The 21,713-nt window shown below is 39.4% G+C and overlaps 2 protein-coding genes across 3 annotated transcripts in view; both read right to left on the bottom strand.

The window, feature by feature from the left end:
* PRDM2 (PR/SET domain 2) overlaps positions 1–9,249 on the bottom strand; it is a 62,485-nt gene extending 53,236 nt beyond the window's left edge. The window contains exon 1 of the mRNA XM_037828483.1: positions 3,428–9,249. The gene's annotated coding sequence lies outside the window, so the exon portion shown is untranslated. The remainder of the gene's footprint in view (positions 1–3,427) is intronic.
* LOC119527929 (PR domain zinc finger protein 2-like) overlaps positions 4–21,713 on the bottom strand; it is a 97,869-nt gene continuing 76,159 nt past the window's right edge. The window contains exon 7 of one of the 2 annotated variants that reach the window (XM_037828487.1): positions 4–3,486. In XM_037828487.1, coding sequence (XP_037684415.1) covers positions 3,323–3,486 — 164 coding nt within the window. In that variant the 3' untranslated portion in view covers positions 4–3,322. Of the gene's footprint in view, positions 3,571–21,713 lie in introns of both variants that reach the window. The other variant, XM_037828485.1, reaches the window with a different exon arrangement.

Here is a 21,713-nt window from a genome sequence, read left to right on the forward strand (position 1 = left end):
GGAAGCAACACATGAACTCTGTAGTTTTATATTCTGGGTATTCGTTCCCCTCATGCTACAACAGCTATCAAACCTACAGATAAAATTCTATAAAGTTAATAATATTGATGTCAAAGGGAAATTAGAGAATAACAGCACTGAATTCCACATCATACAAATAATAGGGATGTGAAAGCAAGCTGGTTCTTTGTTAAATACAAGAGAAAACATGGTATAACTTGGACCCCTTTTAGTTAAAACAATGATCCATAACTGTCAAAGTAAAACAGAAGCAGAGATTCTGCTGAATTGCAAGAGAAATGCATACACAACAGCTAAAACAGCAAATGCAGAGTAATTATGAATAATTCACTGTCAGTCTGCATAGCACTCCAAGGGTCCTGGGAGATTCAGCTCTAGGTCCAGAACAACTCAATATTTCATTAACAATTTGGAGGATGGAATTCAGGAAACCCTAATTCCATTCCCAGTGGCACCCTACTTTAGAAGATAAGATTAAAATGCAACATACTGCTGATAAGCTGGAACCATGAACTAAAATCACCAAGCTATTCAATAAAGAAGAACAATTCTCTACAGAAATACTAATATTGAAAGTTCGGAAACACATTCTCTTTGGGATTTTAACCAGAATCTGTGACCCTTCTTTTCCATTGTTTAATTCTAAATTTCTTTTTCCTGGTAGCCTGTTTTTCAGTCTTCAGACTCATAATAGGTTCCTACTCATCTTTCCCAGACATATCCGTCTCTTTCTGCGACACTCCCCCCAACCTGACCTCAAACAGCCCCGGGAGCTGCCCTTTTCCCTTTCAGAACAAGCTTCTTGCCCTTTTATCTCTGAATTATTAACATAAATTAGAAACTACTTATAGCTTCTGGACTACATGGAAAATGACATTCTCCATAAGAGAGTCGCTACAGAGGAACATCCTAAAATACAGACAAGAGATGAAAATGGGGTCAGAGGCACAAATACTATCACTGAAAGGTCATAAACAATTAAACTAAAGCATCAATTACAAACAAGCAAATACTAATCCTAAAAATAAACAGCACCCAAATTTTGATAAGCATTCAACAAGAAAAAAAGTAATCATTAACCTGTCAGTCTTAAAAGCAAAAAAATTCCAAAATGGCCATATTAAACCCCAAATTCTTCAACCATGTAGGGTTCACTCAAATAAATTCCTGATAACAAGTCTAAAGATTCATCTTCAAGGATAGTTTTGGAACAATCTAGGACACAAGCATATACTTCACTAGAAACCACATTCTGGTAGGAACAGAGCTGAGAGTCTGCGTAGAGATGGCAGAGTCAAGTCTCCGGGTGGAAGAATTATAAACCAATCCCCTCTGCAAGGGGCATGAACATGAACACAACTTTCCAAGTCAGTAACCGCCTCTGCCTCCTATAACTCTTTCTCCCTCTGTCAACCTAGCACTTAGTCTAAATCTGATGACAACATAGGCTCTTGAGGAGTCCAGTTATACTTAAGGGAATTTGGATCCTACCTCGCTTCAAGCTTTTCTTACTCCCTAGTACGTCATATGCCCTTCCCTGTATGTGATGCTCAGTGATTATCAGATTGCTGATACCAAATCAAAGGCTTATCACCATACACACCAAAAGAAAATATAACTGACTATCCGGCTACGTAACATAACTGCTCTCAATGCCACAGTTGATGTTTCAGGAATCCATGGCTTCTTTTATTACTATGGAAAGGGCTCCTAGTAGAGCACTCAGATGCTTGGTTCCAGAATGACAGTCAGAAAAATGTTCCCCAGGTCAAACCCACAAAATTTTTCTAAGACACTGTACCACCACCTCCTCAGGTGCCCCCCAAAAGGCCAACCAATGTGATCTTTACTTAACAAGCACTTGCTTAATGCTCTAAGAATAACCTTTTAAAATAAACACAAATGGAAAGGTGTAGTCTCTTTGCCTTGCCCTGATGCATAAATCTTACATACATTAAAAAAAAGTCACACTATAAAATTTAATGGAAAAACACAGATGTCAATCTGTTGCAATACAACTCCTGGCAAAGACAATTTCAAATGAGTAAGATTTTTTGTAACCTCTTAAGTGCTATACAAATCCAGTTAGTAGATCAGACAACAGAAAAGTGGGGAAGTGCGGGGGGGGGGGGGTGGCTATCCTCTATGAAAATAGAATATTAAATAGTAAAATTTCTAGATTTATACTACAATAAAACAAAGTACGACTTTAGTAATACCATTCAATAAGATGCCCTCAAAATAAATGTAACTATCTAAAAGGCAAGAGTGCTATTTTCAGTCTTATCCCCTGCCTAAAAGAATATTAGAATACCTAGCTGATACAGAATATCAAATATCCATTTTTGGACTCCCAAACAATCAGTGAACTGTTCCTTATTTTCCATGTGCCCTCATTAAAAGCCATGACCTTGGAAACCTAATTCACTGTGGAGAGAGGCCACGTGTTGTAGGTCCACCTTCTGTATCCTGTTTAAAGGACTAACAAGAGGAACGAGACACAGGCTACCAGGACATCTCAACCTTGGCACCAGTCACTTTTGGGGGCAGGTAACTCTCTGTCAGGGAGGGAGCCATCCTGTGTACTGTGGGCTGTTCAGCAGCATCCCTGGCCTCCACCCACCAGATGCTAATAGCACCCCGTCCCCCAGTTGTGACAACCCAAAGTCTCCAGACATTGCCAAATGTCCCCTGAGAACCTATTTCTGGGTCACTAAAGACATATGGGCTTGTGTGGTCTATATATTATTAACTGAAAATGATATAAAGTACTTGAATAATACTATAAAGCCAATTCTAATAACTAAGAAGTAGAACAATTAAATTTATCTCCAAGGAATATTAATGAACAGTGATAAACTTCATTATGATGGAATTGAGTTTATCATGAATCTAACTACCACTCAATTCATGGAACTGAGATTATACGACACATAAAACATTTTCTCAGTCTTAACTAGAAGCATCTAATTCTTAGGTTACTTCCCATTAGGACCTTAGATTCGGATAGGAAGGGCTTTTGAAATCACCAGTCCTACCTGCTCATTTTGCAGGAGAAACTGAAGGCCAGAGCCACAGAGGGACTTGCTCAAGCTCACCAGTTAGTTTACAACAGAACAAGATTAGAACCTGGATGTCTTGACTGACAACAGGCTTGGTATCACTCACAAAGCCAAATACTGTAACAGGTGTTGTAACCTTCTACAGTCCCTTAAACCAGTACATTTCCCCCCGATACTTGGTTTCTGTTCTATATGCAATGAAATTATAAGGAAAGACAAAACTAAGCCTAGGGCAACTTTTAAAAAGGGGAAAAGTTAGTTTCTATCTGTGAGGCAAGAGAGGCCTCAGAACTGGCAGGGCAGAGAACCTGTTGGGAGCCTGATAAGTACACACGTGCACTTACCATCAGCTTCCTGCAGGGTCCTACATGGCGGCTACTGCCGGCTGGGTGCTCCACTTGGTCTAAACAAGAAAGATACAGGAATGAAACACAAGGAAAGTGAAATGGAAACAATGACAAAGAATATAATGAAGGACAGAACAAAACTGTGTGTATATAAGGAAAAGGAAATGCACACATAAAGATGAAGAAATTGAATGAAACAGAAGGGAAAATAGTTATCTACTGCATCAAGGTTCTCATGAAAAAAACATCTTTATGTACTTAGTTGCTGATATTATAACCAATTTCGAGTGCTAATTCTCAGGCCTGTACCATGCCTGTGTTTTAGGACTGATGCCCTTACCACTTAATGTACCACTCTGTATTCCTAAGACTTCTCTAAAAAGATTCTGAAGTCCAATCCATGCCTCTCATTCTACAGAAGAGACACCAAGTACTAGATGTGAAGTAATCTGCCCCAAGGTCACAAGACAAAATTAGCTCTAGAGCAGAATGGACACCGGAAGATGATAATGCTATCTCTAGCGTCTTCTACCGTTTTTCTTTAAGATCAATAAAAGACTCCCACTGTATTTATAGTAAAGGAACAATGAAATTGGAATACAGCCAATGTTTTCTGTTCCATTTTGATTTTATCTTACACCAGAAATGATTATCAGTCAACAGTACAGAACTATCTGAGAAAATATGATTCACCACCAAATCAAATCAATAAAACTGGATTTTCTATGAAACAGCTACCATACAGAGAAATCCAACAGCCATAATGACTACTTCTTAAGACAATGTGTAGCATTTATATTTCTGGTGTCTGGAACGCAAGTTACAAAACCAAAATTGCCCAAAGCATGACATGAATAATTAAATAATTCGACCTAGGCCTGGATTTATTCTACTACTCTAATAAACTGGAGAAGCCCTAGGAAATTATAGAGAATGCTTCACTTAATGTTCAGGCTGCAGAGAGAAGGCAAAGTTCTAGAAGGCCTCCACAAGTTACACTAAAAATTCACTGCAAAAGAGAAGGCTCACCCATTTAGCGAGATAAATTTAGACCCTGTAACTATAAGTGTTGCCTCCTCACTGAGGGGCTATCCAACTCCGAAGTATAAATCAGTGCACAGAAACCAGCTATATATGATCACTGTCTGGAGAACTCACCATCTTACTTGGATACACAGTTGATTCCAAACCATTCAAGATTCCACCTATGAGAGTTCTACAATCGCACCATGACAGGTCATCAAGACATGGGCTTCCCTGAACAGGGATTACCCCTACTGCCCAGCGTGGTTGTACCTGCTGCCATCCGGTCCTCATCACTCATTCATCCTTAATGCCTACAATTCAACTTCATCCTCTCCACTACCAATGGAATTCCATTTTCCATGGTTACCACTGATCTCATCAATTACAAAATCCAAAGTTTCTTCAGGCTTTATTGCCTCAAGTTTCTCCTTAGTATCTGATGGTCTGATGATCCTTCATTTTAAATTTCCTCTTCTCAGTCATATGACACCACCATATACAATCTCCTCCTTTCATGACCACTTGTTTGCTAACTCTCACTCTTCTTCCTGTCCTAAAGGACAGTGTGCCACACAGGAAGTGTGAAAGCTGGAACCATGCTTTCATACGAGGTTAAGAAAAGCTTCAACAAAAGTATTCAGCTAAACTAAAGCTCAGAGAATAGAACAGACATGGAGTAATGACATTAACCAGCTAAATTAAAAGATAAGAGAAACCACAAGACACGAATCTCAAGACTTTACAGAAGGACAAGCCTTAAAGATCATGTAGTCTGCTTCCCAAACTTCACTAACACACCTCTCTGAGCTTTATTTATGAAATGAACTGTCAAAAAATCTCACAAGTTAGGAGCAAACTGGGACTTCTATTGCCATCCAATTCACTACTCTTTCCACTGTGTTCTAGCAGCTTTGTTAGCGGTACTTTCTGGGTTCCAATTTCATCTTTAAAGGAAGGAATGCACAACAATTCCATCTGCATTTCTGTCAAATTTGAGAACTTCACCAAGTATATAAATCCAGTATACGTCTTGGTAAATTTATTCAAGGAAAGGGTGTTTTCTGCATGACACTGACGTCAGCATGCAGGACACCTGGTATAAAGATAAATGAGAATTCCAAAAGCAAGATAGAAAACCTTACCTGCAGAAAAAGCAAACACTTCATGTTAAATGACCTCTTTATGGGATTAAGAAAAAAGAAAAACACCAACTTTTTGAATAGACCATGTCAGTAAGGAAAGCTCAAGGGGACGAGCAAAGCTGTGAGCTTAAGCACTGGACAAAATGATGCTACCCAAGTCAGTGACAAGGAGTCAGTCAAAGGTCGGGGAGTCAGCCCTCAGCACTGCTCCACATGTGGTGGTGGTTTGAAGTTCTGCAGTCGGTGTGATGATTAGAGAGGAGAGAAGCTGCAAATGGACAGACAGAACTAAGTTTTCCACAAAGAATGAAAAGTCCACTTCAATACCCTCAATGAATGTTTAAAACAAAAGAAATGAGTTAATGACTTGGGTGCCCAGGAGGTCATCCAAAGTCACGGACAGGAGACTTGGTAAACCTGCGGCTGAAGAGAACTGCACCTCCGAAACTGCAAGCAGAAAGACTTCCAGAAAGGCACAGGATCAACAGTACCATCCCCAGGGGAGGTGTTTATCAGATGGTCAGGAGTGGCTTTCCCTACCGGCCTAGGTGAGACCAGGGGGAGAACAGCGGCCTAGAGCCGTCGGTCCACAGTGACTGAGGAAGTCTGAAGCAGCAAAATGATTTCTATGAAAGTAATATGCTACACACCTTCTGTATTTTTCTTTTGTAATTCAAATAATTTAGAAATTTTGCCCTATAGTAAAAAAATGTTATGCTCCTATTTATTTACCCTTGGGCATAAGTCCAACTCTTTTTATGCAGTTAAAGACATCAAGGGCTGTCTGTAATCCTGGAGGCAAATTATAAAAATAAAACCTCTTTTGGTTTTAAGTTGCTCATAGTATTCAAACAGGACTCTAGGTTTTGCTTCCAATAGAAACAATGGAAAAGTTCTGGATTTTTTACTTCTGCAGATCACAGTATAAATTCCTGAAATACTTGCTTCTCGCCAGGGTGGTTGCCTGGCCTTTGCTGTTGTGGAGGCCAGAGGCTACCCACCTCTCCCAAATGTCAGGCTGCCAGAGAACAGAGAAGGTCACATCTGAAGGGAGTCTGGGCTTTTCATTTTTCTAAGAAAGTCTTTTAGTGGCTTTGACTTGTTAATTTCAAATACCAGAGAGAATTCTCCAAATAAACTTTAGAAAATTCAAACTAAAAAAGCATTAAGTTTCCTTAAACTCTCTTTGGAACTTCAAAAAATCTTGTGGCAATAACAAGATTTTAGAGACTAAGTAAATACTCTGGAATTTAAACAAACTTCTAGCTTGTTCTATAATTAGTTTCTTTAATTTCGAGGGTTCTTCTCATGGCTTTTCAGTAGCCATCACTTTACATGAAAAAATGTATCTAAATTTTGAAAACGTAACTTATAAAAAAATGAAGAGCCAACTACAAAGTACTTAATTCAAGTTCAGGTATCAGTCCCCTGAGGCCAAACAAACCAGAACCAGGAGCTGCGCCAATACGGTGTTACAAGTGCCTGGCAACCCCTAAAACAGAGGGGGAGGGGAAAGCCACACCCTCAACAACTGGTTATTCTCAGCAAAAACGAATGTCATTTTTTCCTCTTAAAGGCCTTGAAAAATTGTACAATACTATATCCTGATGAATTAACTATGAAATTTAATTTAAAAATATTTTCAGGGAGTAAAACCCAGACCGAAATCTGAGACAGGATTACAACTAAACACTTAAAATTCACTCTTTTATTTGTTTACAGAAATGCCCATAGGAACCATGGTCAAGGCATGTCACTAATTAATAAAATCAGACTACAATGTACCCACAGATGTGGAAAAACAACAAGAAAAATACTCCAGAGGATAGATACTAAAACATTCGCAGGGAGCTCCCCATGATGAGATTAAGGGTGAAGGTCTGAATATTTTTTTCCACTGGCTGCATTTTCTGATTTTTCTAGGATGAACATTCTATTACGTATGCAAAAATAAATGAATAAATTTAAAAAATAAAAAGTTCCAAAGGGATAACTAATGAGGCTATTAAAAATGTTTCTATTTGTTAAGATTAATACATGCAATCTTATAAAGTACAATTTGGAAAAGGCCTCAACTTACTACTTTGCCTGCATAGCAAAAAGTAGTGTGAAAGTACTTCTCTATTATATCCCTCTCTTACCTGTATTACCCTTGCTTAACTGTTACAGAAAAAAAGCACCATACCCTGAAACACCAAATCAACAATGGACACACCATTATAAAGATTTGAGAGATTAAAAAAATATCCCTAACAGGACTTCCAGGAAGATGGCCAATTAGGAGAGACAGGAAAATTCTCCGCCATGAAAAACACTAGAAAAAGGATAGAAAGTGCTCTAGAACAGCAGTTCCAGGGTTCCACCGACTGGGCAGGGACTTTTACACCACAAAGAAGTGGGTAGCTGGAGAAGCCAAGAGACTGTATATAAGACCAGTGAGTGTTCTGCCCGGGGAACAGGCAGGTGGAGCCGGCTGATGAGCATGGAAGGGAGCAGCCTTCCATACCCTCCTCAGCACTGGGGTGGGGGAATAACTCCTCGCAGACCCACAGCCAAGCACTCCTGTGCCAGGGACTGGCGGTTGGAGCAGGCAGACAAGCGCAGAAGGGGCAGCTTTCCAAGTCCCATGCATCCATCTCTGCAGTTGGCTGGGGAGATAACCCTTCACCGCCCTACCACCAAGAGCTCCTCTGAGGAAATTCAGGATTCTGCAGACTTGTGACAGCATCCACTCTTCCTCCACAGAAGCTCACAGTGTGCACAGCCTAGAGGCAAGGGAGCCGCAAAGAAGTGTCAAGAGTCCTCACCCAATCTCAGAGACTTGGGGGCGCACAGCAGGAGGACTGTGGAGGACTTCAACTGGAAGGTGACAGGTGCAGCTCTGTAGCCCCACCACAGCCCCCAGTAATGGCTAAGACCACTGTGTCCTGAAGTGGACTCCCTGCCAAACTGCGCAGGGCAGAGTCCCACACAGAAGGCTGGCAGTCCCAAGCGCACATGGAAAATTGGTGTACTGACTGGATTTCGACATGGTTTGGACCCCCACTCAGTGCAGAGATGAAGTTAGGGAAGAACTGGTTTGAAGGTAAGAGGTGGCTCAAGAACACCATCTGCTAGTAGGGCAGGGAAAGTACACTCCACCAAGCTGTAGCTAGGCCAAATTATAGATTAAAATGTTCAAATAATCCTTCATATCATAAAAGAAGCTTATCAAGATAAGCAAATCCGAGAGGCCAAAAACAACAAAATTATAAAACATATGAAGAAACCAGAAGATATGGACAACACAAACGTCTAACTAAAAGGCAATTAGTCAAAAAAGTATACACAAACATCAATGTCATGGCTCAGGATATAAAGGATATGAAGAAGACCCTAGAATAGCATAAAGAAGAACTTGTAAGAGTAAATTAAAAAATAACAGATCTTATGGAAATAAAAGATACTGTTGGTCAAATTTAAAATATTCTTGGGACACACAGCAGCAGATATGAAGAGGCAAAGGAAAGAATTAGCGAACTCGAGGACAGAACAATGAAATGTGAAAGCACAAAAGAATGAATAGTGAAAAAAATAAAAAAATTTGAAATGGATCTCAGGGAAACAATGGACAACATGAAGCGCACAAAAGTAAGAATCACTGGTGCTCCAGAAGGTGAAAAGAAGAGTATTCGAAGACATTATTGGGGAAAACTTCCCAACCCTTCTAAACGGCATAAATATGCAAATAAAAGATGCCCAATGAACTCCAAATAGGATAAACCCAAATAAACCAACTCCAAGACATATTCTGATCAGACTGTCAAATGCTGAGGAGAAGGAAAAAGTTCTGAAAGCAAGAGAGAAACAATTCACCACATACAAGGGAAACAACATTAAGACTCAGTACTGACTACTCAGCGGGCACCAGAGAGGCAAGAAGGCAGTGGTATGACATATTTAAAATTCTGAAAGAGTAAAATTGCCAGCCAAGAATTCTTTATCCAGCAAAGCTCTCCTTCAAAATTGAGGGAGAGCTTAAAATTTCCGCAGACAGACAAATGCTGAGAGAATTTGTTAATGAGACCTACCCGACAAGACATACTAAAGGGAGCTCTACCAGCTGAGAAAAATGAAAACAGAGGGAGGCCTGGAGAAGGGCACTGAACTAAAAAGAGTACTAATAAGGGTAACTTAAAGGAAATGGGGGAAGGGGAATAGATCTGACAACGAAAAACCAAAGGATAAGATGGCTTATTCAAGAGCTGCCTTTACAGTAATCACATTGACTGGGAATGGATTAAACTGCCCAATTAAAAGATACAGACTGGCAGAATGGATTAAAAAATATGAATCATCAACATGCTGTTTAAAAGAGACTCATCTCAGAACCAGTGACACAAAGAGACTGAAAGTGAAAGGATGGAAAAAAATATTCCATGCAAGCTACAGCCAAAAGAAAGCAGGGGTAGCAATATTAATCTCAGAAAAAAACAGACTTTCAATGCAAGGATGTCATAAGGAACAAAGAAGGACACTATATACTAATAAAAGGAAAAATTCACCAAGAAGAAATAACAATCATAATGTTTATGCACCCAAACATGTGCTCCAAAGTACATGAGACAAACACTGGCAAAACTGTAGGAAGAAATAGATGTTTCCACAATAATTGTGGGAGACATCAATACATTACAACCAGACAGAGAACCAACAGATAAACTAAGAACATAAACAATGTGATAAACGAATTAGACTTAACAGCCATATATAGAGCATTACATCTCAAATTATCAGGATATACATTCTTCTCTAGTGCTCACGGAACTGTCTCCAGGATAGATCATAAGCTGGGGCATAAAACAAGCCTTAATAAATTAAAAAAGACTGGGATCCTTCAAAGCACATTCTCTGACCACAATGGAATGCAACTAAAAGTCAGTAACCACCAAAGATCTAGAACATTCACAAATATCTGGAGGCTAAATAACACACTCTTAATTAGTGGGTCAAAGAAGAAACTGCTAAAGAGAATTTAGCAGAGAAATTGCTAAAGATGAATGAAAACGAGAACACAGCATATTATAACTTATGGGATGCACCGAAGGTGGTGTTGGGGGGAAATTTATAGCTCTAAATGCATACATTAAAAAGGAAGAAAGAACTAAAATCAAAAACTGATGGAACTGAAGAGGCTACAGAATGATCAGCAAGCTAATCCTAAAGCAAGTAGAAGAAAAGAAATAACAAAGTTTAAAGCAGAAATAAATGACACAGAAAACAAACAAAAAAAAACAACAGAGAATAAGTAAAACCAAAAGTTGGTTCTTTGAGAAGATGAACAAGATTGACAAACGCTTAGCTAGACTGACAAAGAAAAAAAAGAGAAGACCCAAATAAACAAAATAATAAATGAGAGGAGGGACATTACTGCAGATCCCAAAGAAATTTAAAAAATCGTAAGAGATACTATGAACAACTTATGTCAACAAACTAGAAAATTTAGAAGAAATGGATAATTTCCTGTAAACACATGAACAACCTACTGACCAGAGAAGAAACAGAAGACCTCATCAAACCAATCACAAGTAAAAGCGATCCAATCACTCACCAAAAAGCTTCCTACAAATAAAAGCCCAGGGCTAAATGGCTTCACAGGGGAATTTTATCAAACTTCCAAAAAGAACTGACACCATTCCTATTCAAACTCTTTAAAAATACTGAAGAAAATGGAACACTACCTAACTCATTTTATGAAGCCAACATCACTCTTATACCAAAACCAGATAAAGATACTACAAGAAAGGAAACTACAGGCCAATTTCCCTAAAATACTGATGCAAAAATTCTTAACAAAATACTTGCAAATGAAATCCAAAGACACGTTAAAAAAATCATATACCATGACCAAGTGAGGATCATCCCAGGCATGCAAGGGTGGTACAGCATAAGAAAATCAATCAATGTAATAAAACACATTAACAAATTGAAAGGGGAAAATTAAAGTTTCATCTCAATAGATGCTGAGAAAGCAGTCAATAAAATTCAGCATACTTTTTTGATAAAAACACTTCAAAAGGTAGGAATTGAAGGAAACTTCCTCAATATGATAAAGGGTATATATGAAAAACCCACAGCCAGCATGGTACTCAATGGTGAGAGCCTGAAAGCCTTCCCTCTAAAGATCAGGAACGAGACAAGATGCCCACTGTAACCACTATTATTCAACATTGTGCTAGAAGTTCTAGCCAGAGCAATCCGGCAAGACAAAGAAAGAAAAGGCATCCAAATTGAAAAGGAAGAAGTAAAACTCATTTGCCAATGTTATGATCTTACATTTGGAAAATCCTGAGAAATCAATGACACAACTACGTGAGCTAATAAACAAATTCAGCAAACTGGCGAGACACAAGATTAATGCACCTATGTCAGTAATGTTCCTATATACACTAACTGAAGAGACACTCAAGAAAAAGACTCCATTCACAATAGCAACCAAAAACATCAAGTAACTAGGATAAACTTAACCAAGGATGTAAAAGACCTCTACACAAGCTCGGCAGATATGAATGTCAGTATTAGTGCATACAGCCACTGTTAAAAAAAAAAAAAAAACTGAAAAAGAGCCCAGACTTCAATTAGGGATATGAATGAAGGAGGTCTGGTTAAGACCAGGGCAAACCAGGCCAAAGACTAAAGGATGAAACTGACTTTGTTTTAAAACTTCAACTTCCATATGAAACCAAGGGAAGACATATCTATTTGGTACAGAATCTAAATTTTCTAAACAGTACAACTCTACAGTCAATTTGTTCAAACACCACAACTGCATGGAACTCTGAATAGGAAGTGAGATACAGTAGGTTAGTATAGGCTGGAGTGAAATAGTGACACATCCCAGAGTAATTTGGGCAGATAATAAAAAATATATTTACATCCTCCCCCTCCCCAGCCCCGAGGATCTTGGGGAAGGTGCGGAAGTGTTGGACTTCCTCACCTGGACTGGTGTTGACGTTGTCACAAACAATGAGACTGGTGGTTTGATGTGCTGAGCCCTCGATAATGGGACATGCCCTTATGAAGCTTGTTACTGCAAAGGAGAGGCCAAACTTGCATATAATTAATTGTGCCTAAGAGTCTCCCCCTGAGTACCTCTTTGTTGCTCAGATGTGGCCCTCCTTCTCTCTAACTGAGCCACGTAGACAGGTGAACTTGCTGCCCTCCCGCTACGTGGGACCCGACTCCCAGGGGTGTAAATCTCCCTGGCAACACAGGATATGACTCCCAGAGATGAATATGGACCTGGCATCATGGGACTGAGAGTATTTGCTTGACCAAAAGGGGGATGCAAAATGAGACGAAATAGTTTCAGTGGCTGAGAGATTTCAAATGGAGTTGAGAGGTCACTCTGGTGGACATTCTTATGCACTATATAGATAACACCTCTTAGGTTTTAATGTACTGGAATAGCTAGAAGTAAACACCTGAAACTACCAAACTCCAACCCAGCAGTCTGGACTCCTGAAGACAATTATATAATAATGTAGATTACAAGGGGTGACAGTGTGATTGTGAAGACTTGTGGATCACACCCCCTTTATCTAGTGTATGGATGAGTAGAAAAATGGGGGTAAAAACTAAAGGACAAATGGGGTGGGATGGGGGGGATGATTTGGGTGTTCTTTTTTCACTTTTGTTTTTTATTCTTGTTCTAGTTCTTTCTGATGTAAGGAAAATGTTCAGAGATAGATTGTGGTGATGAACGCATAACTATGTTATCGTAACGTGGACAACTGATTGTATATCATGGATGATTGCATGGTGTGTGAATATATTTCAATAAAACTGAATTTAATTAAAAAAAAAAAAAGACCTCTACACAGAAAAATTACATAACTTCACTAAAAGAAATAAAAGGAGACCAAAAGAGATGGATAAGAAGGCTAAATGTCATTAAAATCTCAATGCTATCCAAACTGATCTACAGATTCAATGCAATTCCAATCAAAATTCCAACAACCTACTCTGCAGACTTGGAAAAGATAGTTATCAAATTTACTTGTAAGGGTAAGGGGCCTTGAATTGCTAAAAACATTCTAAAATAGAAAAACAAAGTGAGAGGACTTACACTGCCTGACTTTGAAGCCTACTATAAACCCACAGTAGTCAAAACAGCATGGTACTGTCACAAAGATAGATATATTGATCAATGGAATCAAAATGGGTTTTTGGAAATAGACCCCCAGATCTACAGTCAACTGGTCTTTGATAAGGCCCCCCCAAATCCACTGAACTGTGACAGAACAGCTTCTTCAACAAACAGAACCAGGAGAACTGGATATTCATATCCAAAAGAATGGAGGAGGATCCCTACCTCAAACCCCACAGAAAAATTAACTCCAAGTGGATCAAAGACCTCAATATAAGAGACAGTACCATAAAACTCCTAGAAGATAATGTAGGGAAACATATTCAAGACCTAGTATTAGGAGGTAACTTAGACCTTATACCCAAAGCATAAGCAACGGAAGAAAAAACAGATAAATGCAACTCCTCAAAATCAAAAGCTTCTATAACTCAAAGGAATTTGTCAAAAAGGTGAAGAGGCAGCCAACACAATGGGAGAAAATATTTGGAAAATACGTATCTAGTAAGAGACTGAGATCTTGCACATATGAAGAAATCCTACAACTCAACAACAGTACAAACAGCCCAATTATAAAACGGGCAAAAGATATGAAAAGACATTTCTCCAAAGAGAAAATACAAATGGGCTAAAAAAGAACAATGTTCATTTCACTAGTTATTAGGGAGATGGAAGAAATCAGACCACAGTGAGATATCATCTCACACAATAGAATGGCTGCCATAACAACAGGTAACTACAAATGCTGGACATGATGTGGAGACACTGGAACTCTCATTCATTGCTGGTGGGACCGTATAATGGTACAGCCACTAGGGAAGAAAATTTGGCGGTTCCTCAGAAAACTAGATATCGAGTTACCCTACAATCTAGCAATTTCACTTTTCGGTATATACCCAGAAGATTTGAAAGCAGTGACACGAACAGATATTTGCAAACTTATATTCAAAGTGGCACTGTTCACAATTGCCAAGATAAGGAAACAATCCAAATGTTCTTCAACAGATGAGTGGATAAACAAAATGAGGTATATACATACAATGGAATACTACACACAGGAGGAAGGAACGAGGTCGTGAAACATACGACAACATGGATGAACCCTGAAGACATAATGCTGAGTGAAGTAAGCCAGACGTAAAAGGAGAGATATTGTATACTACCACTAATGTGAACTCCGTGAAAAATGTAAAATAAGTGTCTTACAATGTAGAAACTGGGGATCTAGAGATAAGACAGAAGCTTGTGAAGGGGGAATGATAATTTAACATGTACAGATATGATGAGGGTGAACTTAATGTTATGAGAATGGTAAGGTGTGACTATGGTTCATTAATTGTATTATTAAGTACCAGTGAAGCACTGAAGGCGAACATGTTCGTAAATGGTTGTTTTAAAGGCATGTAACCGACAGAGTAGCACTACAAACCTAAATAATGCAGAGAGTTAACAACAGAGTAGTATATGGAAAAACTACACATTACACATTATAGACTGTATTTAATATGAGTATCTTACCAACCATGCACTAATACTAGGGATGAATAATTAGGAGCTGATAAGAGATCTAGGATGTTTTATGTTATGATAACTGTTTAAAGCTGAGAGAGATGATTGTACAACAAAGTGAAGATAATGTAAGAAACTGACCATTTTTCTCAGGATAGAATATATACTAAGTGAAATTAGGAACCCACTACTTAATAAATCAGGCCCTCAACCTGAGGCTTGCTCTTGTGAAATATAGGGCTGTAAATGGGAGGCTGTGCCTTTCTATGATTATGCCTAAGAGGCACCTCCAGAGAACCTCTTTGTTGCTCAGATGTGGCCTTTCTCTCTCTAAGCCCAAGTCAGCAAATAAATTCACTAACCTCCCCCCAGTGAGGGACATAATTCCCAGGGAAATGAATCTCCCTGGTGACGTGGGACATGACTCCTAGGAATGAGCCTCGCCCTGGCAGCGAAGGATTAAAAATGCCTACTTGACCAAACGGGGGAGGAGAAAGGTAACAAGCTGAAGTTACAGTGGCTGAGAAATCCCAAATAGAGTTGAGAGGCTATCCTGAAGGTTTCTCATCCCAAATGGCCACAGTATGCCATGCCCTTAGCAAAAGTAGTCCCCAAATACCTAGGTTCCCAATTGAGATTCTATAAAAGATTCACTCCCTAAGTTTTATCTCTCAGAAACTTAAAGCCACCAGAATGTTCCTATGTAAGATAAGTCCTAAAACCCTGAGGAACAGCCTCCTTAAGAACAACAATCAGATGCAGCTCCCTTCCCCATACTGCTGACACCCCCTTTCAATATGAACAAGTTAGGGTGCTCACCGCCTAGACACCCCTGAAGATGGAGAAAGAGATTGAGAGGAAGGGGTAGCAACCAACAAAATAAGATTTAACAAAGATCTATGAACGCCGAAACTTTATATATATATATTTAGATGCTGGGGTGTTGGAATAGCTGGAAAGAGGTAAATGACATGGTGGAACAGTAACCTATAACATTCTTTGAAATTTGCTCTACAGCTTCTCATTGTACTGCGCCTTGAAAGTCCTCACCTTTCTGCATAGGCACTAAATTTCATTATAAGGAAAGACCTGAAACTGTGGAACTGTAACCCATGACAATTTTTTAAATTACCTATATAACTACTTGTTGAGATGTACATCGAATAATAACGGAAACAGCTAAGTTGTGGAACTGTGACCCATGACATTCTTTGAAATTTGCTCTCTAACTACTCGCTAAATAGTACTTTGAAAGTTATCACTGTTATGCATATATGTTAAAGTTCACAATTAAAAAGTGCATTAAAGAAAAAAATATCCATAAAAGATATTATTGAACAACCCAAATTACTTAAGCATGCAAATAACCACTAGGAACTCTTTGGTGCATAACCTTCAACTCTTTTTTTTTTTAAGCACCAAGTTACTTGCACATATGCACATGCGCACACACACAATTTAATGTCACCTCCTTTTGAGAAGCCACATATTTCTTTTTATTGTTTTACTGCATTAGTTAATATATCCATTGCTATTTAAATAAGATACCTAATTTAAACAACGATGTTACATCAAGATATTCTTAGCTACTAAGCTGAGGGTCAATGTTTGGCAGTCAATTGTAAGAGTCATGAGAACACTGATCATTAGGCATTTAATTTGCTTCTCTTAAAAATGGAGAAAAAATGGAGAAATTTGAATATGTCATATTTTAATAGAGATTTAAAAATCAGATTATAACCAAGAGAATTCTGTATTCACTTGGGTCTACTATGAAATGAGGCATTTTATTCCAGTATAATTTTAAGACCCTTCTCTTCATTGCAATTTCTAAAGGATATGACCCCATCTCTGTGTAAGACCTCAGTATCTTCCAGCCAGTTCTGGCCTGCAGAGGCATCTCTTGCAGAGGCTAGCAGAGATTCAAACTAAAAACTTCCAAGTCTGTCTTTCAGATCCAAGAAGCAGAGAAGCAACTAAAATGTATTCTTCTCTTAAAGTAATTATTTATTTTTTAAATAACAAATTAAATTTAAATTCAACTTCTGAGTTTTTCTAATAGATCTCCACCTAAAAACAAAATTCTATTGGACTATTTATCAACATATCTCATTCTCAGATGTGCTAGTTTATATCAGTCTACTACTCACATTTAGCCAAAGCTAATTATTCTTGCTAGATCAAAAGTTTTCTTCTCTACAAACTGTGTAAAGTTTCTGGAATAATGGCACAGCAGAGAGAAGCATTTTGATATTTTTTCTTGAGTGCCTATTATTGACAAGGCACTCTGTTTTAAGCACTACACGAATACAAACATATTACTACAAAGATACGTGCCCTGAAAGAATTTAAAATTTAAATGTCTATTTAACTTTGTGAAAAACAAGCCCCTTTGCAGAAAGTCCCTACTAATGTCAACAAGAAGCACATTTTGAAATGGGAAACATGTTCCAGAGAGTCCATATTTCATTCAAAACAAAAGAAGGACGAGAAAGAGAGAGGATAAGAGGAAAGGGAAGGGAGGGAAGAAAGAAAGGAAGAGAGACAAAGAGGGATGGAAGGAGAACATGATGTACATAGTCAGTCAGCCAGGTATCCCAAGGAAGCTCAGGTGTGCTGTGGCCCTCTTTAAGAGCAAAGCTCCCAGCCTTCCCTAACAGGTCCCAGCCCTGAGACTGTGTGTAGCCTTGGAGAAACAGTAAATCTTACTCAGTGCAGGTCTCCAAGAAGTATCCACATTATCCTCACGTTGATGCTTTCTCCATCTTTTGCCAATATAGGATTAAAGTACTAACCACAGGGAACAAATGAAGCCCAGAGGAAGAGCCCATAAAGGACTAGGGTTTGAAACATTGGTCCATCCTAGGCCAGTGCCCACAGCAGTGGGAAAGGATTCTAAACCTCAATCTAGTCCCTCATCTCACGGGCTCCCATAGGTTCCTGTGTGCCGGGATCACACATCCCTGCAAAGAGCTAACCCCAGCTAAGAAGGGACACTGGACTGAACTTGCTACCCCCTCCATAGTGTTGCGGTGGCACTCTAAATAAAGTAGATCCTCAAGATAAATGTGGCCATCAAACAACAGAAACCCATAAAACTGAAATGCAATGAAACTATATTGTGCAGTCCTTGGGCCATGATTTGATTAATGAGAAATAATCTTGTTCAGGGAAGATGGGAGTCAACTATGATATACACAGTGTCATAACTACCTGATACAGTTGTTGGGAAAAGTAATAAAATAATGCACATGAAGAACTTTGCACAGTGCCTGGGAAAATCTCAATAAAGGGAATCGATTAGAAGGATTATCCACAGTAATTCTACTAAACAAATTACAAAAACCCCACATCTACAAGTCTAAATTGTCAGCATATGTTCCTTCTTATTAAGAAGACAATGGCATTCTGCTTCCACTAATAATTCCTAATTCATCCAATTGTTCTGTCCATTTGTTCTACATTGATTCACAGGATCCTACCCAGATATCATTACAGAAAGGTACAAGTGCAATGTGAACAGAAGTTTAACTGAGTAAAAAGAGAATTCTGTCAAATATGCACTAATGGCCCCATCAATATCTTAATACTCTAATAGTATAAATTGTGAGTATATTTCATTTTCTAAGCCTGTAACCCACTAATTTCATTGTTTCTAACCATTTGCCTATGCTTAATTTTAAAAATTAAACTATTAGTTTACTTCAGTGGTTCTTAATTGTTGGGAGAAGGAAACTTAAACCTCTATAAAAATCAGATAGAAAACCTAAGGCCTCTCTTCCCCAGATAAAGGCACAAGTGGATATAAACACAACATGTTGTAGGCAATTGGGGGGGGTGGGGGGTGGCAGGGGAGCCCATCATGGACCTCCATTGTTAGTACTCAGTCGGGTTATGAGCCCCGACAAACATGCATATTAACAGAAGGCGTAAACCTGAATGCTCACCTCAAAAGGAATGTCAACTCCTCAGAATGCTAAATTAAAATGCTACACAGGGAGAAATTAAGATGGCAGCTAGGTGAGACAGGGCAAAAAAACACCTGCGTGAAAAACACTAGATAAAAACCAGAAAGTGACCCAGAATACTGGTTACAGCGATGCACCAGCTGGACGAGGTCTGCTTGTATCAAAGGGGCCGTATACTTGGTGAAACCGGGAGTCTGCATCCTGAAACAAGTGAGTAAGCTGGCTGGAAGATCCACAGCCACGCGGCGTTGTGGGGAAGTCAGGGCTTGGCATTTGGAGACCAACTGGCTCTTTGAAAAAAAAAAAAAAAAGGGAAAAACCCAGGAGCAGCTGCAGTTGCATGAGCGGAAACCACGCAGTAAAACACAACAAGAGGGGCCTGGGCCAGCCTCTCAGTATCTGGCCTGGAGGATAGTCCGCTGCAGATACCCTTGGGGCCGGGAGAATGGACGGGAGAGCCGGAAGCTGAAAGAAACCCCGCGGCTCACAGCTGGCTCCCCGGAGGGCTGGATAAACTCCTGCCTGGGGCCAGGCCACAGCCCAGAGCCCCATCAGTTGTCCCGGAGCTGGGAAGGAGGAACTGTGTGAGGAGCGGGGGGTTGAGACGCCCCATTCAGCCATCTTTGCTTCAGGCTCAAAGCACAACTGCACGGCCCGGCGGCCCAGGGCTTCCCTTGAGGGACAGCGCGCACTGGTGACGTAGCACGGCATTCCCTCAGCTGAGCTCCTTGAGGATCGCAGCTGGGAGGGGGGACCCGCTCGGAGAACCCAGGGACGCTACGCCAAGGCCAGTGGTTTGTGGGACAGCGAGAGAGACGGTCTGGGGCTGAAATGAAATGAAGGCTTAGACTCTTGCGGCAGACCTGAATCTCCGGGAACCTGGGGGATTTGAATATTAAAGCTGCCCTTCCTCCCTGGCCACCCGGACACACGCCCCACATTCAGGGTGGACAGCTCCAGCAACACACCCAAACTGAGTTCTCCAACTGAACCCCACAAGAATCATTTCTCCACACACTGCGGGGCAAGGTTGAGAACTGACTTGAGGGGTATAGGTGACTCACAGACGCCATCTGCTGGTTAGTTAAAGTGTACACCACCAAACTGTGTTCCTGAAAAATTAGATCGATATCTTTTTTTTTTTTTTTACAACTTGAAAGAACCCTATCAAGCAAAACAAATGCCAAGAGGCCAAAAACAACAGAAAATCTTAATGCATATGATAAAACCAGACGATATGGAGAATCCAACTCCAAACACACAAATCAAGATATCGGAAGAGACTCAGTACCTGGCAGAATTAATCAAAGAACTACAATCAAGGAATGAAAACATGGCAAAGGATTTAAAAGACTTCAAGAAGACCATGGCCCAGGATATAAGCAACATAAAGAAGACCCTAGTAGAGCAAACAGAAGAAACTGCAAGAATAAATTAAAAAAACACAAGATCTTATGGAAATAAAAGAAACTGTAGGCCAAATTAAAAAGACTCTGGATATTCACAATACAAGATTAGAGGAAGCTGAACAATGAGTCAGTGTCCTAGAAGTCCACAGAAGAGAAAATGAAAGAACAAAAGAAAGAATGGAGAAAAAAATCGAAAAAATCGAAATGGATCTCAGGGATATGATAGATAAAATAAAACATCCAAACTTAAGACTCATTGGTGTCCCAGAAGGGGAAGAGAAAGGTAAAGGTCTGGAAAGAGTATTCAAAGAAATTGTTGGGGAAAACTTCCCAAACCTTCTACACAATATAAATACACAAAGCACAAATGCCCAGCAAACTCCAAATAGAATAAATCCAAATAAACCCACTCCGAGACATATTCTGATCAGACTCTCAAATACTGAAGAGAAGGAGCAAGTTCTGAAAGCAGCAAGAGAAAAGCAATTCACCACATACAAAGGAAACAACATAAGACTAAGTAGTGACTACTCAGCGGCCACCATGGAGGCGAGAAGGCAGTGGCATGACATATTTAAAATTCTCAGAGAGAAAAATTTCCAACCAAGAATACTTTATCCAGCAAAACTCTCCTTCAAATTTGAGGGAGAGCTTAAATTTTCCACAAACAAATGCTGAGAGACTTTGCCAATAAAAGACCTGCCCTACTTCAGCTTCTAAACGGAGCCCTACCAACAGAGAAACAAAGAAAGGAGAAAGAGATATAGAGAATTTTAACAGACATACATAGTACCTCACATCCCAAGTCACCAGGACACTCATTTTTCTCCAGTGATCACAGATCTTTTTCCAGAAGGGACCATAAGTTGGGACATAAAACAAGCCTCAAGAAATTAAAAAAAAAAAAAAAATTTGAATATACTCAAAGCGCATTCTCCAAACACAATGGAATACAAATAGAAGTCAATAATTTTTGAACTGTAACTCCACTATTTACTTTCTACATGATATAAAATACATAAACTCTAATGACAAATCAGTGGTATTGAACTCAACGTAAAATATGTAATTTTAGACAAATATGTAAAGGTGGGAGAATGGAGG

Source organism: Choloepus didactylus, chromosome 2, assembly GCF_015220235.1.
Source record: "Choloepus didactylus isolate mChoDid1 chromosome 2, mChoDid1.pri, whole genome shotgun sequence".
NCBI classification, from domain to species: Eukaryota; Metazoa; Chordata; class Mammalia; order Pilosa; family Megalonychidae; genus Choloepus; species Choloepus didactylus.